The sequence below is a fragment of the Pteropus medius genome, unplaced genomic scaffold, assembly GCF_902729225.1.
Source record: "Pteropus medius unplaced genomic scaffold, Ma_sr-lr_union100, whole genome shotgun sequence".
In the NCBI taxonomy this organism is placed as follows: Eukaryota; Metazoa; Chordata; class Mammalia; order Chiroptera; family Pteropodidae; genus Pteropus; species Pteropus medius.
The window spans coordinates 23,505,539-23,529,445 of NW_024349797.1; the positions used below are offsets into that span (position 1 = coordinate 23,505,539).

At 53.3% G+C, this 23,907-nt stretch overlaps 1 protein-coding gene across 11 annotated transcripts in view; it reads left to right on the plus strand.

The window, feature by feature from the left end:
• MARK3 (microtubule affinity regulating kinase 3) overlaps positions 1-13,067 on the plus strand; it is an 81,802-nt gene extending 68,735 nt beyond the window's left edge. For 3 of the 11 annotated variants that reach the window (XM_039884301.1, XM_039884304.1, XM_039884305.1), the window contains 4 exons: positions 4,561-4,818; positions 8,583-8,609; positions 9,893-9,937; positions 12,143-13,067. In XM_039884301.1, coding sequence (XP_039740235.1) covers positions 4,561-4,818; positions 8,583-8,609; positions 9,893-9,937; positions 12,143-12,488 — 676 coding nt within the window. In that variant the 3' untranslated portion in view covers positions 12,489-13,067. Of the gene's footprint in view, positions 1-4,560; positions 4,819-4,951; positions 8,519-8,582; positions 8,610-9,864; positions 9,938-12,142 lie in introns of those variants that run through there. The other 8 variants (XM_039884302.1, XM_039884307.1, XM_039884306.1 and 5 more) reach the window with 6 other exon arrangements.
• Positions 13,068-23,907: the final 10,840 nt, after the last annotated feature.

A 23,907-nucleotide genomic window follows, 5' to 3' on the forward strand; every position in this document is an offset into this window, starting at 1 on the left:
CCGGTACCAGCACTGACTAACGGTATAAACTAGGCGTGAGAAAGCGTTAATTACATCTTCAGTTGTGTGATCTTGTAAAAGTCAGGTGTGTTCATAGTCCTTAAACCACTTAACACAGACACAGCGCTCAGCAGATACTGTCTTTTGTTATTGATGATAAACTGTTCAGATGTAAATGTGAACAATTTTCTTAGTTTACACTGACTATACTTCATCTGTCAACTTAATGTTGCTAATGAACCAACATAACATGGACACTCTGTCCTGCTTTTTCGTGTGCTTTTAAATATCTATAAGAGACTGTTGAAAATGTATTCATTTGAGGACATCCCCCCCAAAGAAGTTGTGTGATGTCATTCATTATAATAAAGCACAACATAACCTTTTCAAAGAAATTTTAGATATTTGATATCACAGGTAAATCTTTTTAATTGTCAAGTGGCTGTATTACCCGTTTATCCACTTTACGCATTTATCCACTTGTCTTGCATCAGGGCACAAGGACTGAGCAGAGAACGTTGATCACAGTTACCACATGAATCTTTCAGATTATCTTTTTAAGTCTGTTTTTGCCCAATCACTGATACACTTTGAATCAGCATCCAAATATTTCATATCAGAAAGTTCTGATATGGGATAGGTGGCATATCAAACAAATTGAGAATACCTGTCCATTAGTAACCATGAGTAGTTTAGAGTTTTTAAAAATGTTTTTTTTTTAAGGATAATCAGACATAAATATAAAGCAGCCAGGAAGAATGATAGGAACTTCATGCAACTTGGATTTTAAGGAACACATCACTATTTTTATTAAGTTAAGGTTTAAAAAAATGGTTCTTCCTGGACCCAGAACTACTGAAAACGTAATGCAGCTACTCTCATTTCTGTACATTGTCAGGGGCTAGTTATGGACCAGAACCATCATTTGTAACACTTTCGGGCGGGAGGGTGGTGTTGTCCAGCTTTCATAACAGCCAACTTGATGCGTTTTTAGAATGCGCAGCCCGTTGGGGTTTTCTGTTGTAAATAGAATTGTTGTGAGTTTGATTGTACAAACTTGAAATTCAGCAAGCATTTACTGAGTTTATTGTTTCCTAAATCAAGATGCTAGGCCTACCGTAGAAGTTAAAAAAAAAAAACACGTCTGTTTTGTTCCCTGCTTTGTGGAAGTCACGGTGCAATGTGGATTATATTCCTACAGAAATAATTCAGTCACCTGTAAGATTAGAATGTCAAAAAATTTAATAATTTTTAACTAAAATATCAATTTACACTCCTTTTTAGGAAGGTTTCCAACTTTAAGGCAGGTGTGTTTTGCTGCAGAGTTTCTGTCCAAAGTCCCCATCTTTATACACCTTGTACAGCTTGTTGCCCACACTGTCCAGCCATGAGCGGTGTGCCTCGTGGACACAGAGCAAGCATCTTCTTACTCGGTACGCTGACTAAAAGCCCTTTACTTCTCCAGAGTCTTTGAGACCATTTTTATTCTTCAGGGAAGAAGCCAAACAGCCCCTTCTTCCCCTGCTTTTCTTAATGCACCCATCGATCCCAGCCCCTATTTTGGACAAGAGAATGCCAACGGCTGGCAGGGGGATAAAGTGTGTTGACTCTTGCTCTGCCCTGAATAGGTAATAGAACATGGGTTGTATTTATCTCTACCTTCTTAAAAATAAAATTATATGTATACATACGTCTAGATGTATGTATTGGGAACTACCAAGCATTTCTTCAAATAGTTGAATCAATTAGGACTTGCTGTGTGACAGGTGACAGAAGCCCAATCCAGCAAACTGAAATTAAGCAGGGCACCTGTGCATTCCCACAGCCAGGAACAACCGCGAGAGCCAGGTGTCACAGGTCCCTGCTTAGGCCCGGTGGCATCAGAGTTGCCACTTTACCTCTCTCTGCTCACACAGAAGCCCTGGGGGCATCTCTCACATCCCTGCAGGTCTGGCTCTGACCCTGTCGCTGGCCAGGGTGCTGGGAAAGTCTGGGGTGGCGTCAGGACTCCTAGGGCCCAGGAGCCTGCTCCCCCCAGAGCAGGATTTAGGTGGCGTGGCCACAAGGGGAGAGTAGGTGCCGAGGGGCAAACCCAGGAAGCTGAGTGTTCTTGTATCTTCACGAGGCACTTGTTTCCAGTTCTTCCGTGACTGTGGTAGAGCCACTCTTCCAATTTGGAGGACAGGATTCTCGAAAATGCAGGCACGAGCAGCTTATTCCAAAGGCCCTCCCACCTCGTGTCAGGGCTGTCACAGTTCCAGTGAGGCACGTTGTGCACTTCCGTCCTCGGTTAGGAGAGCACTGCCTGAGCACCCACATCACCTGAGCCTTTCTGCTGGTACTGGGGACCCCATGGCACAGGGCTGGCTTCCCAGGCTCAGGCAGGGCAGGGTCACCGCAACACGGCGCTGTGTAACAGGCACAGGCAGCGCGCACACTGAGTCTGCAGGAGCAGGATGGCCCCCAGCGGGGGAGCGCGTCGGGGGAGGCTTCGTACACGGCGTGAGCCGGGTTGAAATTTGATGAAAATAGAATGACGCCAGCTGTCCAGGCACAGAGACAGTTCTTGCGAGGCAACTTTGACCTGATGTGTGACCAGTGGACCACACACAGGAGGGCCATAGAGTTGCGTTCCGGGAGCTAACAGTGGACGGTAAAGCCTGGAGAGATGGCGGGGCCCAGGGGGAGGAGTCGGGTCTTTATCTTGAAGACCCAGTGTGCTTTCGAAAGGTTATGAGTGCCGAGGGGTTGTATTTCAGGAAGCTCACAGCTGTGTGGTGGACAGACTGGGAGGTCTGCGGGCAAGGCCAGGAGGCCAGTGCAGACAGGTGCGGAGGGCCAGGCCTGTGCCAGGATCAAGGCGCCGCACTGAGGCTCTGGGAGGAGACGTGGAGAGGACGGGCTGGCCGAAGCGCTTTAGGAAGGTGGCACGACCAAGATGTCACAGTTGCTCTGGACATGGAACATGAGAGAAAGACCCGATGGTCTCTCAGTTCAGGCTTCGAACAGATTTCTGCAGAAAGCCGCAGAGAGGGTGGAGCCGGAATTCTAAGTCCTGGTTGTCCTTACGGGGAGGGAGGCGTCGCTTTGGTAGGCCGAGGACACGACTGAGCTGGATTCAGGAGTAGAGAGGTGGTTTTGTTCCGGAGCTTCTGCCAGGCAAAGCTGCACACTTGCAGCCACTTTGTCACTCTTTCTCTGCCGAGAAATGGTTCATTTGCTCGTTAGTTTTCCCACCTTGAAAAAAGGGGCTTAGTTGACCCCTTGAGAATTCTGACTGTTTTCTCATAAAGAAGTGAACATCCTTGGAGTAGGAAGATTCTCGGCCCTATTGAATAACATAGGTCGCTTTGATAGTAACAGCCAGTCACTGTGCCTAGAATATCACTAGGCCATCTGAAATCGTTGCCACGCTTCGGGAACGGGTCAGGAGCGGTGTGTCCTTGTCATGCCCATTGACTTCACTGCAGTTTGGATGGAGACATGTCTTAGGATAGGCTCTCTTCTGTATATACTCAGAGGACACTGTTCTTCTCACACGAATATTCAAACATGTGAGATGTTTCTTTTTTCTTTAAAGTTAATGAACTTTAAAAAATACTATTTGAAAAAAAGGAGCTACAGGTTAGCAGTTGCTCCAGAGTCGAAGAGGTTTTGTCGTTTGACAGAAACGAGACGCTTTGGGGAGGACGGTCCGCGTGTTAAGCAGCAGGTCGCTCTTTTTGACACTCGTCCACTGTCCTGTTGTTTCTGCCTCTGCCTGACGAGGACGTTCGCTTATGCAGCTAGTCCTGCCTCCATTTGTGCCATACCTCCCAGCCGTCAGCTGAAGCATCCGAAGTCGATGTCCACGTCAGCCTCCGGGCACCCCAGGATGCTGCCGCCTCCCGTAGGCAGTGCAGGAGATAACTCCACGGCTGCTGAGAAAAACGCACGGGCCTGTGAAACTGACATGCGCCCGCCGCTGCTTAACTTCATGCTGTGGATTTCACAGTCCAGGATTTTGTTGCAGTTGTCCAAAAAGCATCCTTCATCCTTCCTGTGTGTGGTTCTAGTGACCCACAGCCTGTCTCGTGGTGTCCTTGTTGTCGTGTGTGTCTTCTCGCCTTTGCATACTACAGAGAGATAAGAGCCCCGCCCCCCCGGTTGCTTACAGTGTTCCTGCCATCCGTGTGCTTCCAACACGCGCCAGTTGCCTGTTCTTCAGCTTCACTCGCGTGGCCTTTGTTTCGTTTACGTTGGCGGGTTCTCTGCACATAAGCGGTTTGAGAGGGAAGCGAAGGAAAAGCTGAGTCAGCCATTCTTTCTCCTAGAATTTCCCTGCGTTAATCTTGTCCTTGAAAATATGTCTGTACTGTTCCGGCCGATCCCCTTTCTCGCTTAGCTCACCTTTTCCTCCCAAGTGCTGTGAAACGCCCCTTCGACCTAGATTATGAAAGCGGAATTGCCCCACTGTATGTCAAAGGGATACCGTGACTGTAAAGTTCCATGTGCCGCGTTTGCCGCAAAGCCAGGACGTTGTGAGTGAAGACGTAAGAATCTGTGTTTCCGCTCTCGCAGCTCTGTGCCCGACCAGAGAACTCCAGTTGCTTCCACACACAGTATTAGCAGCGCGACCACCCCGGACCGAATCCGCTTCCCAAGGGGCACTGCCAGTCGTAGCACTTTCCACGGCCAGCCCCGGGAGCGGCGGACTGCCACGTACAACGGCCCGCCTGCCTCGCCCAGCCTGTCCCACGAAGCCACGCCGTTGTCGCAGACTCGAAGCCGAGGCTCCACTAATCTTTTCAGCAAATTAACCTCAAAACTCACGAGGAGGTAAGTGCCAGGTGGTGCCGGTTGTTGGGAGCGAAAGGAGATGTCCTCTCTGTGACGCCAGCACCCGGCTGCTCTTTATTTTGTCTTTAGCTCATGTTTTTCTACATCTAACTTTGTACTTTAAAACCTTTAGGAGAGAAACGACAGAGTTCAGAGTCTTCACAACAGCGAAAGTTCTTCAGCACTTGGGAGGTTCTGGTGGTTCTTGAGTTACTGTTCTGTGGATCGCCCATCTGCCGCATAGATGTGTTGCGGTTGAGCAGAACCTGGGTCTGTGGGCGGGGCTGGCGCTCCATAAGCAGACACTGCGGGGACAGCGGACGGGGCGGTCCCTGCGTGCGGAGGAGAGGCACTTTCCCTCTCGCCGCGTTTCACCGCCTGGAGGGACACTAAGCGTCCGGCGGTCTGAGTCTTGGACTCGCTCTCTGTCGGTCCCCGTGAGTTATAGCAAGAAGCAGGTAACTTTCTTGAATGTAGTGTGGCGATAAAAGCCCTGGTGTATTCTCAGAAAGACACTAGAACCCGGTCACATATAAAGCTTCTCCTGCGTCCCGTAGGCTGTCACTGGGGCCTCGGGAACGCTGGACTCTCTGTGGGCCCTTGAGGTGCTTTAACTTCGTTCCCATAATCTGGCCGGAGGTGTTGAAAGCAACATTGGCTGCTACAAGAAGAAAAAGGAAAGGGAGCCCCTTTGCCCTGTAAGCGGGGGGTCGGAGGCACCTTTGGCCAGGACCACACCTGGGAAGCCTGAGCGCCTGGGGCCTCAGAGGAACCCTCTGCAGTGACGCCTCACCAAGGCTTAATGTGTCCCTGGCGTCCTGCACGTTTGCCTGCTGCAGACCCTCGTGTTTATCGCCTGTGTCCCATTTGCACGCAGCGATGGCACGCCTCAGAGTCTGCAGCGGCCGGTGGCATCCTCTGTTTGTCGGCGCCCCCTGACCCATGAGCCCTCGCCCTGTTTCATGCCATCTGCGTTGCTTGACCTGTGAGCTAAGTACCACTTCCCAGCAACTTTACTTGAGGTTGGTCACGTAAAACTTAGACGAGTCACATTAAACTGCCTTTCGCCAGATAACCCGTTCGTTGTTGTTGTCGGGACGTTGAATGCCAGGTTAGGGAGGACATCTGACATCTGTGAGCTCTGACTCGAGGGCAGAGCAGCCAGAATGTTCCAGGCCTCCCTGTCTTCTTCTCGGCTCCTTTGCTGAAACATCTCGTTCCAGGCTGGACAGGAGAGCAGAATGGGCCTACCCAGGCTGGGGGTTCAGTCCAGGAAGAGTCTGGTGACCCCTAGAATAATCCACTCCTTCCTACCAAGGTCATCCCATGGCCTATCCCAGGCCTCCCCGTCCCCCAGCTCCTTCCTTCCTCAGGGACTAGGCTGAAATGGAATCTGCCTCTGAAACTTGGGTGGTAGAAGATGGAGCCAGGTATCCCAGGTATCATTCACCTGGCTGTTTGCCCCCCCAACCCTGCTGAATAGCAGCTAGTGTGTTGCCCTTTGAGCCCCGAGCACAGAGGGGACATGCAGCCCTCAGGTCTAGCTAAGCACTGGTTACAGCACAGTCGGTTTTGTGTCCTCGCACTTTGGTCTCAAATGGGCTCATCATTAAAATCCTTAAATTTATTTGTCTTCTTTTTGCTCTTTTTTTGGCCATCTTAATACTATCATTGATAAAACTATCAGCTACCATTTATCAAATGCTTGTTATGTGCCAAGAATTATAGACTGGGTTTACACATTGAAACGTGTGTGCACACACCACACATTGTCCCCTTGACGCCCATGTAATCTCTGCAGTCTGCCCTGTGGGGAGATACTGTCCCAGTTTCATAGAAGAAACTGGAGATCAGGCTCGGGGAGATGGAGGTACATGTTGTGACTCCAGAGAAGGCCCCGAGGCTGCTGCATCGCGCCCGCACAGAACACCGAGAAGGCCCATCGCAGGCAGAGCCCTTGCCCCCATTTGCTTGTTAAATTTATTTCATGTATTTGAATTGAAGTCGGAGACCGAGGTTTCTTGTTAAAAAGAATTCTAGGGGGTCATCTTATTTTACATTTTCCAGGCAATTTCCACCCCCAGATTTTTCAGAAAGGCAGTTTTCTCTTTGTTCAAGTTTGCAAGCTGAGGTCCCTGGTCCTTCCTGCCGCTGTCCCTTCAGGTGCTGTCAGTTCATTCTTAAGAACAGTCACAGTCCTTACTGCTGTCGTTGGTGTCAGCTTCTTATTCTCTCCGGACAGTAATTGCTAGAATTACCCTGCTGGGCCTTGAAAGGCTCGGGTGTTCGCACCTAGGATTTTCAGAGGAGACCTGCCGTGACTCGGTGAGAAGAGAGCTGGCACCAGAGAGCCTACCCTCGCTCCCGGCCCTGCCCTGGGGACCGGGTGGTGTGGGACAGCTGTGGGCTCCGTGACCTCGGAGCCCCTTTCGTCAGAAGGAGCGAGGCGAAGACCTCAGTCTTGCAGCTTCCCGCTCTTTGTGTATCAGGGGATTCGTGGGAGGAAACTTCTAAGAAAAGCAGCCCTGTGGTATTCGACCAGTAACCCTGACACTTCTCAGGTGGAAAATTTGGAAATGAAAATGTATTTTAAAGACCTTTTAATCATTTTTTTAGGTAAAATAATATTTTGGATAATACTGCCTTATATTTATGTGGTGCTAAATTATTTACAAAATACTTTCAATGGATGTTCTCTACTGTGTATAACCTTGCTGTGTACCCCTTTTGATCGATAACAAAGTAGCTGGCGGTTACCCACAGTAGTTAGAAACTTTTAAAATGGTCAGTATCTGAAGCAATGCCAAAGTTATCCCAAATTAGAAAAAAATCTAAGGATTCATTAATTTAGTCAGTCGGCACATACATATACGTGCCTCTTGTGTCCACAGAACTGGGTTTTAGGAATAGTTTGACAGACCCAGCCCATGCCTGCCCAGAAAAGCTCTCTGATGACTTGATCGTTCCCGCTTGGTGCATAGTTCGAAATTTCTTTTGTCACGTTCCGTTCAGTTCGAAATTTCTTTTGTCACGTTCCGTTCAGTTCAACCTAAGCATCTTCTTAATTGTTTTTAACAAGCTGAGTCACTTCTTTTAAATATATCTCCTTCAGTTTATTACATAAAACGTAAACTTGACACCCCCACTGTTATCTTGCCATCTAATTTTCCTTTATTCCGATATCTAAAACTAAAAAGTCTACTCCATTTTAGACCCCAATAACTAATTTTTTTTCTTTAAAAGTGATTTATGTCATACCACTGTAACAATCTGTTAGTGTTCAAATCATCTTCCTGAAGTAATGATTCTCTTAATGGTTAAACATTTTATAAGGAAATTTTTAGTGTTTCTTTATAAGAAGGTAAGATTTTTATTCATAAGATAGTCTGAAGAAAACTGAAAAATGTTATTACTAGTTCATTGCAAGTGACTTGTCGTTTCTTTAACGCAAGATGTTGACTTTTACTGTCTTAAAGACTGTCCATCTGAAGAGCCTTAAGCAAATTCAGTTATAGCCAATGTCGATGTTTACTGCTAAATCTCTGCTTACAAGTACAGATTTTTTAATATTTCTAATTAAAAGATCACATACTCAATTATCTGTAATTTACTTTTTCAACAAATGTCACTGTTTCATTGTTGGACAGAAGAAGAGCCGTTTTGTTTGTTTTCTTTCTATAATTGACTAGACTTTGTTTCATTTGTGCGTCATTTTTGTTAATTTCTTTCTTTTCTTTTTTTTTTTTTGGCTTAATTTCTTTTAGAAACATGTCATTCAGGTTTATCAAAAGGTAGGATTTATATATACACATTTTTTTTCAATCTTCATCCCAAAATGGCTCCTGCAATTAACATCAGGTTTGGCTTTCTAGCCTTTTATATTTTTATTTTTTCCCTTAAAACTAAACCTTCTACTGAGACTAAATACTTATTTCTTTGAAAAGAAACTGTGGAAAGAAATAAATTAACTCTCGTCAGGCATTTTTGAGGGGACTGTGGCACCCATGTAACAAGAGGCCTGAGCATGCTCTGTGCATTTTCTTTCTTTGGTAGAATTATTAGCATCGAAATAATTCTGTCTTCATACTAATAACACTTAGCATGCTTCTGTTTGAGGAACGAGATGTGCAGTAACATTAATGTACTTTTAATGGTTAGCTTAAAGCATGCAAAAGGTAAGTGGTAATGGTGTCAATCATCATTTTTTTATTTCGCTGAGGGTTGAATTAGCAGAAGGCTTTAAAAAAGACAGAGAAAGGAGCTCATATTCCGATACTGGAAATAAGCATAAAACCAAACTTTACAGCCTCATTTGGTTTGTGTTTTTGAGAAAGTAAGATGTGGGCAGCTGCATAGCAGAAATGTTTTAATATTTTCGGAGTTGAAGAGTAAATAGTATTTGATCTAAAAGCCACTGTCCACCAACCACTGAAGAAAGCATGTCTCATTGTTTCTACCTAAAGCATTGTAGTAAATGCTATTCCTACCAGGTGACCATTTTTGATATCAAGAGACAAAAATGTTGCCCACTACCTTGGAGCGCACACAAATGAAGCAGAAAACGCCAGAGGCCACACTGCCTGTGCCTCTCAGCTCACTCCAAGGCCAGGCTGATGAAACCAGTGGGGTCACTGACGCTTTGTTAACATGAGTTCTTCATCAGAAACTGGGAGACCGCTTTCTTCCTGAGGGAAGTTCCATCCATGTTTGTTCTTTGATGGATGTTCCCAGTGGCCAGGTTTTTCCTTGGACAGAAAATTTTGTAATTGCGTGTCAAATCCAACTGATAAATCCATTTCCCTTTAATTGGGGCCCAGCGACTAAAGAGGGTCTGAACAGCCGCCGCGAAGGCCGTGGTGTGCCAGGCAGGCCTCGTGGACACACGGGGGACAGCAGTCACTGGCCAGGTCACAGCTGAGAGTCTGAGAGTCATCCTGACCTGCACCGATGACCCAAAAGTGCTTTGGGCTGTTGGTTTTATGACGTTTGTGTTTCTGTGCGGGGCCGTGTACTGGTGTGTAAGATCTCTCTTCTCTCTCCCACTTGTCTGTGCTTCTGCCTTCTGTTCGTTGAGGCTTCCAACTGAATATGAGAGGAACGGGAGATATGAGGGCTCAAGGTGAGGGAAATTATTTTTTAATACATTTTCTAGGTATTTACCTCATTTCTGTGGCGGGGCAACGCTCTGCTCTCAGGTTTGCCTGGTGAGGCCGCAGTGGGCTGGGAAGCTGTGAGCACTGCTGCCCTCACCCTGGGCCGGTGGGCTGTGCTGCGCCCTGGTGGCCACATGAGGGCGCCGCGCAGCCGGCTGGTGAAAGCCGTCTGCTCCCCGTCCCCACTCTTAACCTTGGGTGTGGGCGGTACAATCCCGGCCCTCCCACCTGGGCCCTAACCACCTGCAGTGAGGTCTGGGGGTTGGTAGGAGCGCTCTGGGCGCCTTGGTGGCTCTCGGCATAGTTCTAGTCTCAAGGAATGAAAGAGTAGTGAGTAGAATTTTCACATCGAATTAGATTTTTTAAAAAAGATTATGTAGTTGCTTTTAAATTTCGTGTAGCTCTCATTGCCCGGATTGGAGGGCGTGGGGTGTCACCACAGAGGCTCAGCGCTTTTCGTAGTTGGAGACGCCTGTCCCTCATGCCCTTTTTTATCCAGGTCCTTGTTAACCCGTTGGCTCTGAGCCAATGACTTTTCCGAAAGCAAACCTGCAGTGGCTCCATTGCCTGACCAACCGTGTCCCTGTGAGGCCCTGTGTGACCTCCGTAGCCGCAGTCCCCCTGGGGCCTGCACGTTCCAGCCTCAAGAGACTCTAGCCTGAGCTTGCGTCCATCTGTAAGAGGAACAGCCTCCGGTGTGGCGGGGACAGGGAACACTGAGCCTGTCCACAGAGCGCTCGGGAGCGCCAGCGGCTGTTGTGTGGGTGTCTCTGCGCCTCCAGTCCCAGCCCGTTCGTACGTGCTCACATCGGCCCCAATCACGTCCTGGCCTTTGCTGATGCTCTGCCTGGTGGGCCTGGGCACTCCCCCCACCTCCACGGTGTTGGAACCCGAACCCCCGTGCTCTCCAGATGCCACCCCCACCTGGAAACTGCTTCCTCCTCATCCCGCCCCGCCTTTCCCTCCCACGCCTCCCAAGGTGGGCTCCACCTCTCCCCTGTGACCCTCTGGTCCCGTGACCGTCTGGCAGACTGTCCGGGCCTGTCTCGTCACTGCTGTTCCCGTGCAGCAGTCGTCCCTCCTCTAACCCCAACTAGGGTGAGAGCTTTTGCCGATGTTTCTAGCTATTTTAGTCTGTAACAGCATTTCGTACATAGGAAGGTTCTAGTCAGTTTTGGTGGGTGTGAACCCAGTCGCATAGTGGGTTGGTGACAGGGAGAGCTGTGTGCTTAGTAAAAGCCACACCCCCCCCTCAGCTCTGATGAATTTGCCACAGGATAAGTGTATTTCGGGCTCTATACGGGGCCTTTTTAATGCACAGGAGTGTTAGATATCCACCGTCCTAATTAAAGCCTCCAGGTAAAGGAGAATGTAAATAACGGTTTGTGGCACCGATGATTAAGTGTCTGGGAACAGTAAGTAGATGCCTATTCTGAGTTCCCAGAGATCCATGCCTGGGGCCACTGTGACACCACCTCGTGGGTGTGGGGACCACAGCTTAACGCTTTGTGAATCTGTACAGTTTATGTCCAGGAGAGTCATTTGGGTACTCAGCAGCAAATAAGCTTTAGCATTTTATTTTTCTTTCATTGCAAGATAACGTCATTTAAGAATTCTTTTTAGCTGAGACTAGAAGTTTAAATTGACAGAAGGAAAAATGGGGGAGGGGCACTACTGAAAGCTTGTCTCCCCCCCACCCCTAGCTGTGCACTCAGCCCCCCGGGCAGGTCACAAGGGAAGCGCTTTTCAACCATGTTGAGTCTGTCCCAGTTAAGGCACCCAGAGGTTGCGAGGAGTTGAGTGGAGAGGGCCTGTTGGCGCCTGGCCCCCTGCACTGGGCGCTGGGAGGTGCGTGGCCCTCTCTCTACTTTGCCCAGTTTCCAAGGGTAGTGTTTAGCAATCCTTATTTCCTAATTTAGTAAGTACATGGCTGGTGGGATTTTACAGCCAGGTAGATTTTCTGCGTATGTGGCTTATGATTTGAGAGAGACAGTGGAGGACTAAATAGGTGAACACTTCTTCGAAAGGGAAGATAATCACATGGGAACCACGCAGGAAAGACGTGGAGGTCGGTTCTCAGCTGTGTTGGGAGTCGGCCGTGAGCTCGGCTAGAGTAGGACAGACTGGCTTTCTCGTGCCGTTAAAAATAAACTTGCCACTGTGCGTTTCAGTCGCAACGTGTCCGCCGAGCAAAAGGATGAAAACAAAGAGGCCAAGCCCCGTTCCCTGCGCTTTACCTGGAGCATGAAGACCACCAGTGCCATGGACCCCGGTGACATGATGCGGGAAATCCGCAAAGTGCTGGACGCCAACAACTGCGACTATGAGCAGAGAGAGCGCTTCCTGCTCTTCTGCGTCCACGGCGACGGGCGCGCAGAGAACCTCGTGCAGTGGGAGATGGAGGTGTGCAAGCTGCCCAGACTGTCTCTGAACGGGGTCCGGTTTAAGCGGATATCGGGGACATCCATAGCTTTCAAAAATATTGCTTCCAAAATTGCCAACGAGCTAAAGCTGTAACCAGTAATTAAGGTGTAAATTAAGTAGCAGTTTTCCTGAACACTGATGGGAATGTATAGAATAATATTTAGGCAATAACGTCTGCATCTTCTAAATCATGATATTAAACTATAAGGACGAGAGCACGCCTGGGAGCGAAAGCTGGCCTTTTTTCTACGAATGCACTACATTAAAGACGTGTGACCCGTGTGCCCTCTGTCTTATTTCCATCGCCCTGAGAGTCAGCGTGTGCCATCCAGCCATCTCTGTGTGCCTCCCGTCCGCGTGGGTGTGAGCGCTGCACACGCAAGCATCTCCTTGCCCGGGCAGCCAGAGTCGTTACGAGTACCTCTGCGGGAGACCATTTGGTGCTAAAACGCTAGAATTGCCAAGCAGGAAAATGCCGAATTACTACTAAGAATTAACCTTAAGACTAGTCGATAACAATTACAGGTTTACAGTTCATGCCTGTGGTTTCGTGTTTGTTGTTTTGTGTTTTTTAGTGCAAAAGGTTGAAATTTATAGTTGTGAACATTGCTTGTGTGTGTTTTTCTAAGTAGATTCACGAGATAATTAAAAATTCACTTTTTCTCAGTAAAATCTCGCATTGTCTCCTAGTACTGTATTTAAGACTCAGATTAAGGCAGTGACTAAAAGTATGTGTTTTTGCCTTCACCAAGCTGAACGAAACCCGTTGGAAAGCGTGTGAAGGCCTGGGCCACTTGTCCGCAGCCTGGATCCTGACATTTTGTGATTACTAGCATCTTTGTTCCCCAAAGGCAACAAAAGGAGAAGACAGCCCTCCTGGTGACCAGAGTGACCAGAGAAGGAAGGGACTCGGGAGTGGCACGGCGCCCCGTGCGGAGAAACACAGGTCTTGATGGTTCTGGGTTTGTGCTCCGTGAAGTACGTAATTTCGCGCTTTCACGACCCAAATTCAGTCCCTGGATCCGGCCTGTGGCTTTTTCCCAGCGCCACGTGGCTGGCTGGCTGGGGAGAGTGGACTCGTCGGCCAGGTTGCCGCCTCACTCGCACAGGGAAATCACCACATCGACTGCTGTGCTGTCTGGGTTCTGGGTTTGTTGGTCAGAGCAAGAAAGTCAGGACAGTCGCTCAGTCACAAATACTTGCGTCTGCCATGGGCACATCTGTGGGCAGAACAAAGACTGGAGTCACTTAGCATGTGTTCTAATAGGACAGCGGTGCCAGCAGTGGTAAGTCAGGCGCCTAGTACGTTACAGAGTGGTAAATGCCACAGAAAGCTCCGCAGCGTGGGGCAAGGCATCCCAGAGGTTCTGGGGCCCCGGCAAGTGCCTTGTTCAGTGGGCAGTGGGGTGGCGGGCTGCCGGAGCAGAGCGTGACCAGCAGGGGTCACCCGCAGAGCGGGTGGGAGATGCGGTCAGGTGCCAACCAGGCCTTGAGTGCCGCTGCACACGCGCGTCTTCCTCTGAGGTGAGAGCTGCTGGGGTCTCAGACCAGAAAGTGGCATGGCCTCGGGCTCTCAGAGGACGGCCCTGGCAGCTGTGCTGCGAGTTTGTCCAGGGAGCCGGGAGGAGCCAGGACGGTTCGGAGGTCGCCGGCAGTAATCGGGCACGCGATGCGGGCACGGTGCGACGGCGGTGGGGTCCTGGCTATGTTCTGAAGTAAGAGTCACCTGCATTTGCTCTCAGGTGGGTATGGGCAGTGAGAAGAGGCCAGGGCGACTCTGATTTTGGGCCTGAGAGGCGGAAAGGATGGGCAGGTTGGTGTAGACCAGTTGGAGGGCAGGTGTGCACAGCAGGTGGACCTGGGGAGCCCCTGCGGGCAGCTGGTTCCTGGTTAAAGCTGGGAGACAGTTCCCCGGAGGAGAGGGGAGCGCCCACACTGAGCCTGGGGCAGACACCGCCTGGAGAGGCCGGGGAGGGGAGGCCTGGGAGCCGAGCCGGGGCCAGGAGCGATGGCAGGTGAGTTAGGCCCTGTGACCTAACATTACAGCACATGATTTTCACCTGACTGGAACTTTCAGCCTCTCCGTATTTGATGGATAGGTCCGTCGGTCGGTCGGTCGGTCGGTCATCAATCGATTCGTCGATCCCTCCCCTTCCTTGCGCTGCAGTCACTTTACCTCCCCAGACCCAGTCCAGTCCCTTCAGCACACGCTCTGGAGTAGAGCTCGCTGTGCCTGGGTTCCTCTGCAGGTCGCCCTGCAGAAGTTGGCGGAGGTGACACGTAGTGCCGCCAAGCAGATGTGGCTGCAGCCTAGTTCCTTCTTGTCTTTAAACCCAGGACACTTTTCAGAATGTTTGCCTTGTTTAAATTGTATATTGGAAGTTAAATCCCTTTAAGAAAAATTAGTTTCCCACGTGTGCTGGTGAAACGGCCACTCTTTATGCAGACAAAAATGTTTGTGGTATTTTCAGCTGCTTATTTGTCAAGAGCATCGGGCCCTCAGAGGGAGGCCTCTCTTCACGGAGCTGCTGCCTGTCCAGCCGATGCCCATGTCCTGCCATCGGCTCAGTCAGGTGCAGACCCACGCAAGGCCTCGAGCGAGTGCTGAGGGTGGCATTTGCATTTTAACACATTGCTGGCCCGGTGAGACGTGGACGTGTGTCGGTAAGACCAATATTTACCGGCAGAAGCAATCTGGCTCGGTCGTATTTAAAGGCTCTGTTACTGATTGGCGTTGCTTTGACTTCAAGTGGCAGCATAGGTGGCGCTGCCTTACCGAGGCTAAACCGTGAAATCTCACCCATTACCGAGGGGCCCATGTCCCTCCTTTAGGTGCTACGTTCTCAGGGTGTGGTGTTTTTTTCTGCATACAACAAATTTTGGAAAGGAATATTCTAGAGAACTTGAAAAATCTCTCGCGAAGTGACGACAAGGCCACATTTTGTCCTCACCCACTCCCCTGGAATCCTGCTGAGGCGGGGAGAGGCAGCCGCAGGCCGGCGCCGCTGCATTTATTTACCCGCCCAGCAGAATGTTGTCCTGCCCCAGAAGCTAAGGGTGGTCTTCCCGTTCTGCTGACGTCCCTCGTCACATCAGGTGAGTCTGAGGAACCAAGATGGTGAGCCCGGCTCTGAGGTGGTCCTTCGTTTCTGAACACGAAGACCCTGTGGAGAGCGGAAGGCGCGTGACTGACCTTTAGAAAGATGCACGGCTGAGATCGTCTCCCAGCATAGGTGTCCCCAGAAGCCTAGAGAATGATGCTGTTTAGCAGGAAAATCTCCCATGTGCATTATGCACACCTTCCTGTTGCTATGGAAACCATCCCCGGGATGCCCCGTCCCGGCAGTCCCGCTCAGTGAGTGATGAGCGGTGACCTTGGGCTCCTCGAGCGGCTGCCGCTGCTGTGAGCAACACCAGGGAGCCACAGGGACGAGGTGGCTCTGTGAGGGAGGTCCAGACAAGAGGGCCGTCTGAAACGTGGTCAGGAGTGAGGAGGGCTGGGATAGAAGGGCCTAGAACTTTCCTTTTTGGGCTTGTTTTGTGTATTTGCCACGAGGTCTTTCAGTGGGGGGAAGTGGTTGCTCTTGAAGGGAGCAGTGGGAAGGGACGGACACTTCCTAACAGTGTACAAGTGAGTCCAGAGTGACCGTCCCTGAGTAGAACCCCGGTGACCTCGCCAGTCAGGAGGACAAGAGTCCAACAGCTTTGGTATTTGGTTTGCCACTTTGGGAGACTAGAACCCAGGCAGAGGTGACACTTCCTCAGAGGCACTGCTCGCCATGTGGTGTGGTGGCAGTGTGGTGGCCAGGCCATGGGTGAGATTCAGGATGGTAAATGTCACAGCAGCGTCGTCATCCTCAGAGGTCAGAAAGAGCTCAGGCAGGGCACTTGGGCCTCTCGGGTCCGCAGGAAGGGGAACCACGCGAGGGGGAGAAGCGATCGGAGGGACGAGCTGGGGAGGTCAGAGCCGTGGAGAGCAGAACGGGGCCGGGGGTCGGAGGCCTGCCCGCCTTCATGTTTGGGCCAGGCCCTCAAGGAGGAAGCCAGCTTGTGTGGGTGGCTCTCGGGAGCAGAGTGGACATGGCAAGGAGATCTCTGTGGACGCAAGCAGGAAAGGTCCGCCGAGCAGTATGCCCAGCCAGGTGGCGGTGCCCAGCCTGCCCCATGGGTCACACCTCGAGTCTGTGTTCCCAAGCAGGACCCCTCGGGATCCACTCCAGCGGGACGTCCGAGCCCTGCTTAAAGGTAAAGTAGGCGGTGTGGCCTCATGGTTGAGGTGTGCCCCCTTGACCCAGGCAGCCTGCTTTCCAGACCACAGCCTCATGACTTCGGGTTTTCTCTTCTAGAAAGTCAGCGTGGTGGTCGTGATTCGCCACCCTCAGTGGGTGGCAGGGTCCCCTAGACGGCAGGTACAGAGCAGGGCACCCGGCAGGTGTGAGTGAACCCTGCTGCTCAAATGGGCAGGTCTTTTTGAACAAGGACACGGCCAGCTCTCTGCTCCCTGCTGCCAAATGGCCCAAGGCACAAAGACCAGGACCAGTGTGGACTCTCTGGCCCTCGGGAGGGGGCGCAGCCCTCTCAGCAGAGGCTCCAGAAGGAAAGTCCCGCGGTCTACAAGATGCAGGGTGCTGGCCTTGGAGCCTGCCGTTAGGAAAGCTGACAGGCCTGTGCCACCACAGTCCTGGCCCCGAGCCTCTGCCACATTCCCAGAGGACAGGGAGCAGCAGGAGCCTGGTGTAAGACGCAGGCAGGAGGCAATGGCGCCCTCCCTGCCTGCCAGGTTCTGCTCACATCTCCTTCTGAAGGGGGCCAACCCTGGCCATCATGTTTAAAATCGTACCCAGCTCTCCCTGCTGGCCTGGCTCTGTCCCCTCTGCCTGCTGCTCCTATGACACAAGCAGTCGACATCATTTACAAACATTTTGTCTGTCACGTCCATCTCCCTCCCTTGCTCTTACTAGAGTGTGAGCCCCATGAGGCACGGGTCTTTGTCTTTTTTTCACCTGCACCCCAAGTACCTAGAGTAGAGCTCGGTACACAGCACGGAGTGTCCACGTGGCAGTAGTGACAGTCATGCTGGGCGGGAGATCCCTAGGAAGCGCGAGGCGGTGTGGCGGCTTCCGCTGGCGCCGTTACCGCCGTGCAGCCGCCTCCAGCAGCCCTCGCGCCCGCCCCGCTGTGCCGCCGAGGCTCGGGCCTCGCGTGGGCCACGGGGGCGTCCTCTCTTCACGGAGCTGCCTGTCCAGCCGATGCCCTTGTGCCGTGCAGCGTAGTCGGGTGCAGGCCATGCAGGGCCTCGGTGAGTGCTGCGGGAGGACGGGTGGGTCCTGCCTCACATGGCATTTGCCATCGGATGTTAAAACACTTGGCTTAGTGCCTTAACCTGCGTCCCGCAGCACAGTCACGCAGTCAGTGCAGTGTTTGGATTTCAGCCTGTTAAACAAATAGCAGCCTGGTGTCCAGTCCGAAGGTCAGAGTCATGGGCGTCGACGTAGCCTTCACCGCTGTGTGCTGTGTCACAGACAGCAAACCAGAGGTGAGGCCTGCGAGCAGGTCCCGGTTTGTGGACCTGCTTGCGCCTCCCACTAGAGCTAGGGAAGCTGGTCCCCAGAGGGGTCACCTCAGGGCCGAGACTGGACTGCCACCCACTAAGAGGACCTGGGTCCCAGGATACAGGGAGGGAAATGGGGCTACACTGTGCACTTCTGCCGCCGTTGGCTTTGGTTCCGTTCCTTTGTTGATCTGCTTTTGCTGCTTGTTTTTGCTGCTGTTTGTGTGGTTGGGTTGATTGGTTACAAATTCTGAGGTTCTCACGTCTTTTTCCAGCTCCCTGGACATTCATTCCAGTGGTTTCTAGCAGTGGCGAAACATATTACCCAGGGGGGCGATGAGTACGGGCCCATGTGGGGGTGTCCGTGAGAAAAGAGACAGCTGATCTGCCGAGGCTCTCCCCCCGGTGCCTTTTGTGCTTCCTGCTCGCTCCTCTCCACCCCGCCCACTGAAGCCACCTCCACGCGTTATTTTGAGCCAGCATTCCAGGATTCAGCCCCCAGGCAGCGGGGTTGGGGTGGGGGGGAGCTGCTCAGCAGGAGCCTCCCGGCCTCTGCCCGGGCCCCCAGTGCCAGGGTGCTCACACACGGGTAGCCCAGGGAGCTGGGGAACCGTGCTGGGCAGCTTTTCGTGCCACCCCGGGTGTCCCCCGCTCTTGGGAGCTTTCACTAGTCAACGCTCAGGTACTCGAAGATGAAAATGGTGCTCCCTCCCTGAATTCTGCTTCTCCAAGTGAAACCGCCCGGTCCTTTTCAGGTGCTTCAGGACAAGACGTGAAGAATTTTCATCACTGTTCATATGTTCATTCCTCGACATGCACCTTTCGGGCAGGTTAGGGTGAGGCAGCTATTCTGGGAGGGCGCTGCGCTGAGCTGTGGGGATCCAGAAATAAAGCAGGTAAAACCCGTGTCTTCCAGAAGCTCATCCTCACAGGGAGAAGGATGCAGACACGGTCCTGAAACCTGGTATGGCCAGTGCTGGCAAAGGAACCCCGGGGCTCAAGGCCGAGCAGGAAGCCAGTTTGGGTTGGGGAGGCGGGTACAGGTGACAGGTACAGCCGGAAGCACCCCCGAGTCTGCTCAGCAAAACAGGAGGGATCAGTGCGTGCAAAGGGAAGACAGCGGGGGCGGTGATGGGGCTGGACAGGCTGTCTTGTCACTGTCCCAGTAAAGTGTGTCTCATACAACGTGTCTCTATTAAGGGGACTTTTTGGCCTGACACTTCCTTAGAGGGTGACCTGGCAGGCTTCAGGGTAGAGTTATGCTGCCGCCAGACCAGACCCGGCTGCACTGGGAAGACAGGTCCGGAGACCAGCGAGGAGGCGTCCTGGCGTGGGGTGCCTGGCACGCGGCTCCTTCCGGGCGCGGTCTGCACCGGCTTGCCTCCCCTGGGAGCACGTGCCAGCAGCGTGGGTGGGTGTGATGCGTTCCCCGGGCAGGCATGTGTTGCATGGGAATGAGCCGGGAAGCAGGAGCACACGCACTCATGTGCACGGCTGCGCCCCGGGAGTCTGCCGGTACAGGGCCTCCTGAGAGCCATCCTCTGACACTGGGAGCTGCGTGTTCTGGGCACCGCTCCAGTTAGTTCCTCCTCTGCTCGTGACCTCAGGCCAGCTTCCCCTCCTCAGCACCCAGCTTGGCTGAGCCCGCTGCCCGCGCCCCGGGCCCTCTCGCCGCGCGCTCGGACTCTGGAGAACCGTGATGGGCTCGTCCTGTGGCTCTTGGCCTGTCCACAGTCGGGGGAAGTCCAGTTAGCCGGGGAGGCCGTGCTCTACACCTCTTGTCCTGGTGTCACTCGTGTGCAGGCACATTCCTAGTACGTCATCAATAAATTGAACCCAAGTACTAGAACTGGGCTGGGAAAGACAGTCCTGTCGTCGCATGTGCTCGAGGCCAGGGCACAGAGGAAGGCAGGCCGCACCTTCATCCCCCTTCCAGCCTCCCTCTGCCCCGACACTGTGGCCGTGACGTGCACCGCAGCAGCGTGGGTGGCCCTTATCGAGCACAGTGTCAACAATTTTATGTGTGGGTGATTATGTAACACCTTATTATTTCTTTTTGAAAGTAATGAATTTGAAGCACAACTTAATGCGGTGAGCAGTTTGGGTCAAAATGATTGACAAAGCTAGGTTTCGTATTTTAGTGAAAATTTAATAGAAGTTTTGTTTTTTAGCTAAGCTGTGTGATTCTGGAGTACCCTGGGCGTGTGGTAACACCCAGACCAGTAATGGGTGCGGCCCAGCTGGCGTGGGTTGGGATGAATTGGGGAGACCCAGAGCTTGACCTCATAACCTGCGTGTCTCATAAGGTCGATGGCAAAAAAGCCGTGTGACGGGAGAGGGATGCAGGGTCACTCCCGAGAGTGACGGGAGGAGTGAGAGCCTTCCCACGCGGAGGGCTGGGGCAGGCAGGGAACTATTCCCTGGGGACTTGGGCCGAGGTGGGCCCGGGGCTTGGGGCGGGCAGGGCAGAGCGTGGGGAGCAGAGAGCAGACGTGCGGAAGGGCGCCCCGGGTCAGATCGAGACGGCGAAGAAAGACAGGTCGGGACACGTTGGGGCCTCGGCCCTCGATCTCGGGCCTGGCATGTGCCATCCCGAGTGCACGCTGGCGTGGCAGGTGCCCAAGGCCATAGTTTCTGGAGCCACTGGTCTCAATTCCAGCTAAACTTCTGGACTGCTTCCCTTCCAAGCCCTGCAGGACCCCCAGCGGACCAGCGGCGCCTAGCAGGGTCCCAGCGCCAGTCCCCATCGCCAAGTCAGGAGTACTGCCGGCCACCACACGTGTCTGTGCGCATGGAGGCGTGCCACCCGCCAGGCTTGGATGGCCTTGTCCTCGCATTCCAAGATGGCCTCTGGAGCGTTTGATTCCGTGACCACGGCCACTGCGGGGTGTCTTGGAAACATGGCGCTCTGGCTAGGCAGCCACACACCGGGCGCAGAGCCAGGTCCTGTTACGGAAGCAGAGGGGAGAGCACCTACTGGGCAACGAGCGGCTGCTGCAGAGTCGGAACCGGAGGAGCCGGAGGAGCCGGAGGACTTTCAGCTTTTCTGGGTCTTGCCTTAAATTTTGACAAGCCCTTACCTCCGAGAAAGGTGTGAAAGTCAGGACTTCTTGAACCCACGCGAGCGCCTTCACCTCTCTGTACCCTCAGCAAAGCAGAGCCGCTTCTGCAAAGGCGGCCGGGAGGAGGTGGGAAGAGGCCAGACCGGGAATGGCTCCCGCAGAAAGCCTCCAGGCCGACTTGGGAACCAGGGTTTTTGTCCTCCAAGTCACATGTCAAAAACCTCGCTTCTCCCAGCTGAAATGCTGTCCCCTGCTTCGTGGAGACCTCACGGCTTGAAAGATGACTCCTTGCCATCAGACGATCGTTCCACTTTGTTACCTGTGGAAAAGGAAATTGACTGGGAGTCCACGTGAGTGCTCTGCACGGCCCCCGGGACGCTGTGACAGGTGCACCACCTGGAAATGCAGGCTGAGCCACCGTCAGGCGACGGTGCGTCTTCACACTGCACACTCAGGGCCAGAATATCCCGGAAAGTCAGGGAGCCTCACTGGTGACCCTGACCAGTCCTCTCTCCTCTCTGAGCCTCAGTTCCCCCCACCCTGGAGTGGCGATCAATCCAAACAGAACAAATGAGCGGTGACAGCAAAGTCCTGCTGCCTCAGTGGTCTCCCACAAACTGTGACACATTAAAGCATTTTTAAAAAACACCTAAAAAAAGAATTGGGTTCAGCTTATATAAGTGCTACATGTTCACTGTAGGAAATTTGGAAAATAAAGTTTAAAGCAGGACATCACCTGTTACCCCGCCACCCACAGCCACCACTGTTCTCGGCTTTTCCACGCATGTTCTGTGTGGGATCCCAGTACAAGCTGTTTTATAACCAGGTTTGACAGCTCGGCTTTTTTAAGCGAGTCGGCATCTCGCTTGTGGAGTCTCCGCACACGGTCGGGGACGCCCGCCTGGCACCTCTGATGCGGGCGTCCTGGCTTTTCACCCGGTAGCTGGGACCACTTCGTCCCCGTTCTGAGTAATTATGTCTCTTAAGGATTTCTGCAGGGCCGTGTTTCTCAGAGGGACGGGCAATTCTGGTCCTCAGGGCACTTGACGGTGTCTGGGGACACTCCATGGTCGCCGGGGCGGGTAAATACCGCTGGTACCTGGAAGCCGGAGACCCAGGGATGCAGCTCAGCGCCCGGCAGTGCCCAGGGACGGGGCCCCTATGCGATGGTCCCGCCCGGATGTCTGTGGGCTGCGGCTCTGAAACCAGGCAGTGGGCTCCTTCCTAGCTGGCAGTGGCAGTGAGGCCGGAGTGCTGTCAGGGTCGCTGGTTGGTGTACTCCACGCGAGACAGTGAATGAGAAACGGTGTGTGCGGCAGCGTGTGGCCGAGTGTTGCTTAGCTGTCCCATGCTTGGCCGTGATTTCGAGGACAATTAAACTTGCCCTGTTCGAAGGTCTCAAATCCAGAGGAAAGGGGAGGTGATGGGGACGCTGGTCAGAGGGTCCAAGGACGGCCGACAGGCCTCCCGGAAGGAGCGTGCTCAGTACAGCGAGAGGAAATGAGGGGTCAGGGTGAGGCAGAGGGCGGAGCGTGGGTAGGACAGTGGCCTGGACAGCAGCCTTGGTGTCAAGTCAGGCGTAGCTCTGAGCCCGCCCCACGGGGCCCCGGGGAGCAGGGCCTTCTCCGCCTGGGGGTCTGCTTGTGTGACCAGGTTCCTGAGGGGCCCAGAGCTGTGTGGCGTGTGCCCCACCTGGGCCTCGGTGAAGAGGGTGGGGCTCGGGCCGTGGCCACTCGGCCTTCCTGAGCCACGTGATGAGGCCTGCGTTGGGTGACTGAAGTGTCAGGGCATTTGGCCTGGCCCGCTGTTCCTGGGAGGCCACATCTGGTAGTCTGGACAGTGGAAGGGGTGTCCTGAGACCTTCCATCAGGCCAGAATTGAGGTGCCTGCCTTACAGGCCCCTCGGGAGCCTGTGCATCCCAGGGCCCGTGCCCCAGGCAAAGCCCGAGCGGAGTGGGCACAGATGGACACGGCCAGGAAGCCCGAGGCTCGCGTACTGTCACCACGCTGCTCGTGGGGCACAGCAGGGCCTCAGATGGCGGCGACACAGCAAGACGGCAGCTCGAGGACCAGCCCGGGAAGGGCTTCACGCTGCTGTGTCTCCTGCCCGTGCCGCCCTCAGCCTCCCGTCTGCAGGGCAAGGCCTTGCGCGCGGAGCGCCAACGCTTTCTCCCAGTCTACGAAGCACCATGTGGCCTGGCCCAGCCCCCACTGGCCAGAGGGGTGAACCGAAGCCAAGAAAAGGGGAGCCTTGTCTAATGGGTGCCGCTGGCCTGGCAAAAGGGTGGGCCCAGAACTGGTCCTCAGCTCCCAGGCTGGTCAACCCAGGACCCAAAGGGTGACTGCAGAGATCGCCCCTCTGCCAGCCTGTGCCCCAGGGGCCAGCCCGCCCAGGTGTCCGGTCTCTGGTCCCTCGCCCCGCCCCAGCCTGGACATCACCTGCACAGACCCCTCAGACCAAGCCCGGCCACTGAAGCAGGTGCCAGGACGCACCTCCTGCTCCTGCTCCTCTGCAGTCCCCCAACCCGCTTGTCCTGAGCCCCAGTGTCTGGGTTGACCAGCTTCCCCAGGCCAGGACCCAAGAGCACCAACTTTAGTGTGCGAAAGTGCCCACCCTAGGATGCGGTGGGCGCAGAGGCCATGCCCAGCTGCTCTCAGTCACAGGGTAACCTAGAGAGAAGAACAAGGCCTGCCTGGCCCAAGCTTGAGGAGTTGGGGTGCCCCAAACCCTGGTGGGGGTGGAGTGGCAGGACAGAGGTGGTCCCGGCCAGCAGGTGGCAGCACAGACTGTCCACAGAGTTGAGGAGCTGGAGAAAGAAGATCGGGGCCCTGGCTGGCTCACTGCACCCACCTCGGCTCCCCAAGCCCTGGGGTGTCCCTCAGGGTGCCCACTTTGTGG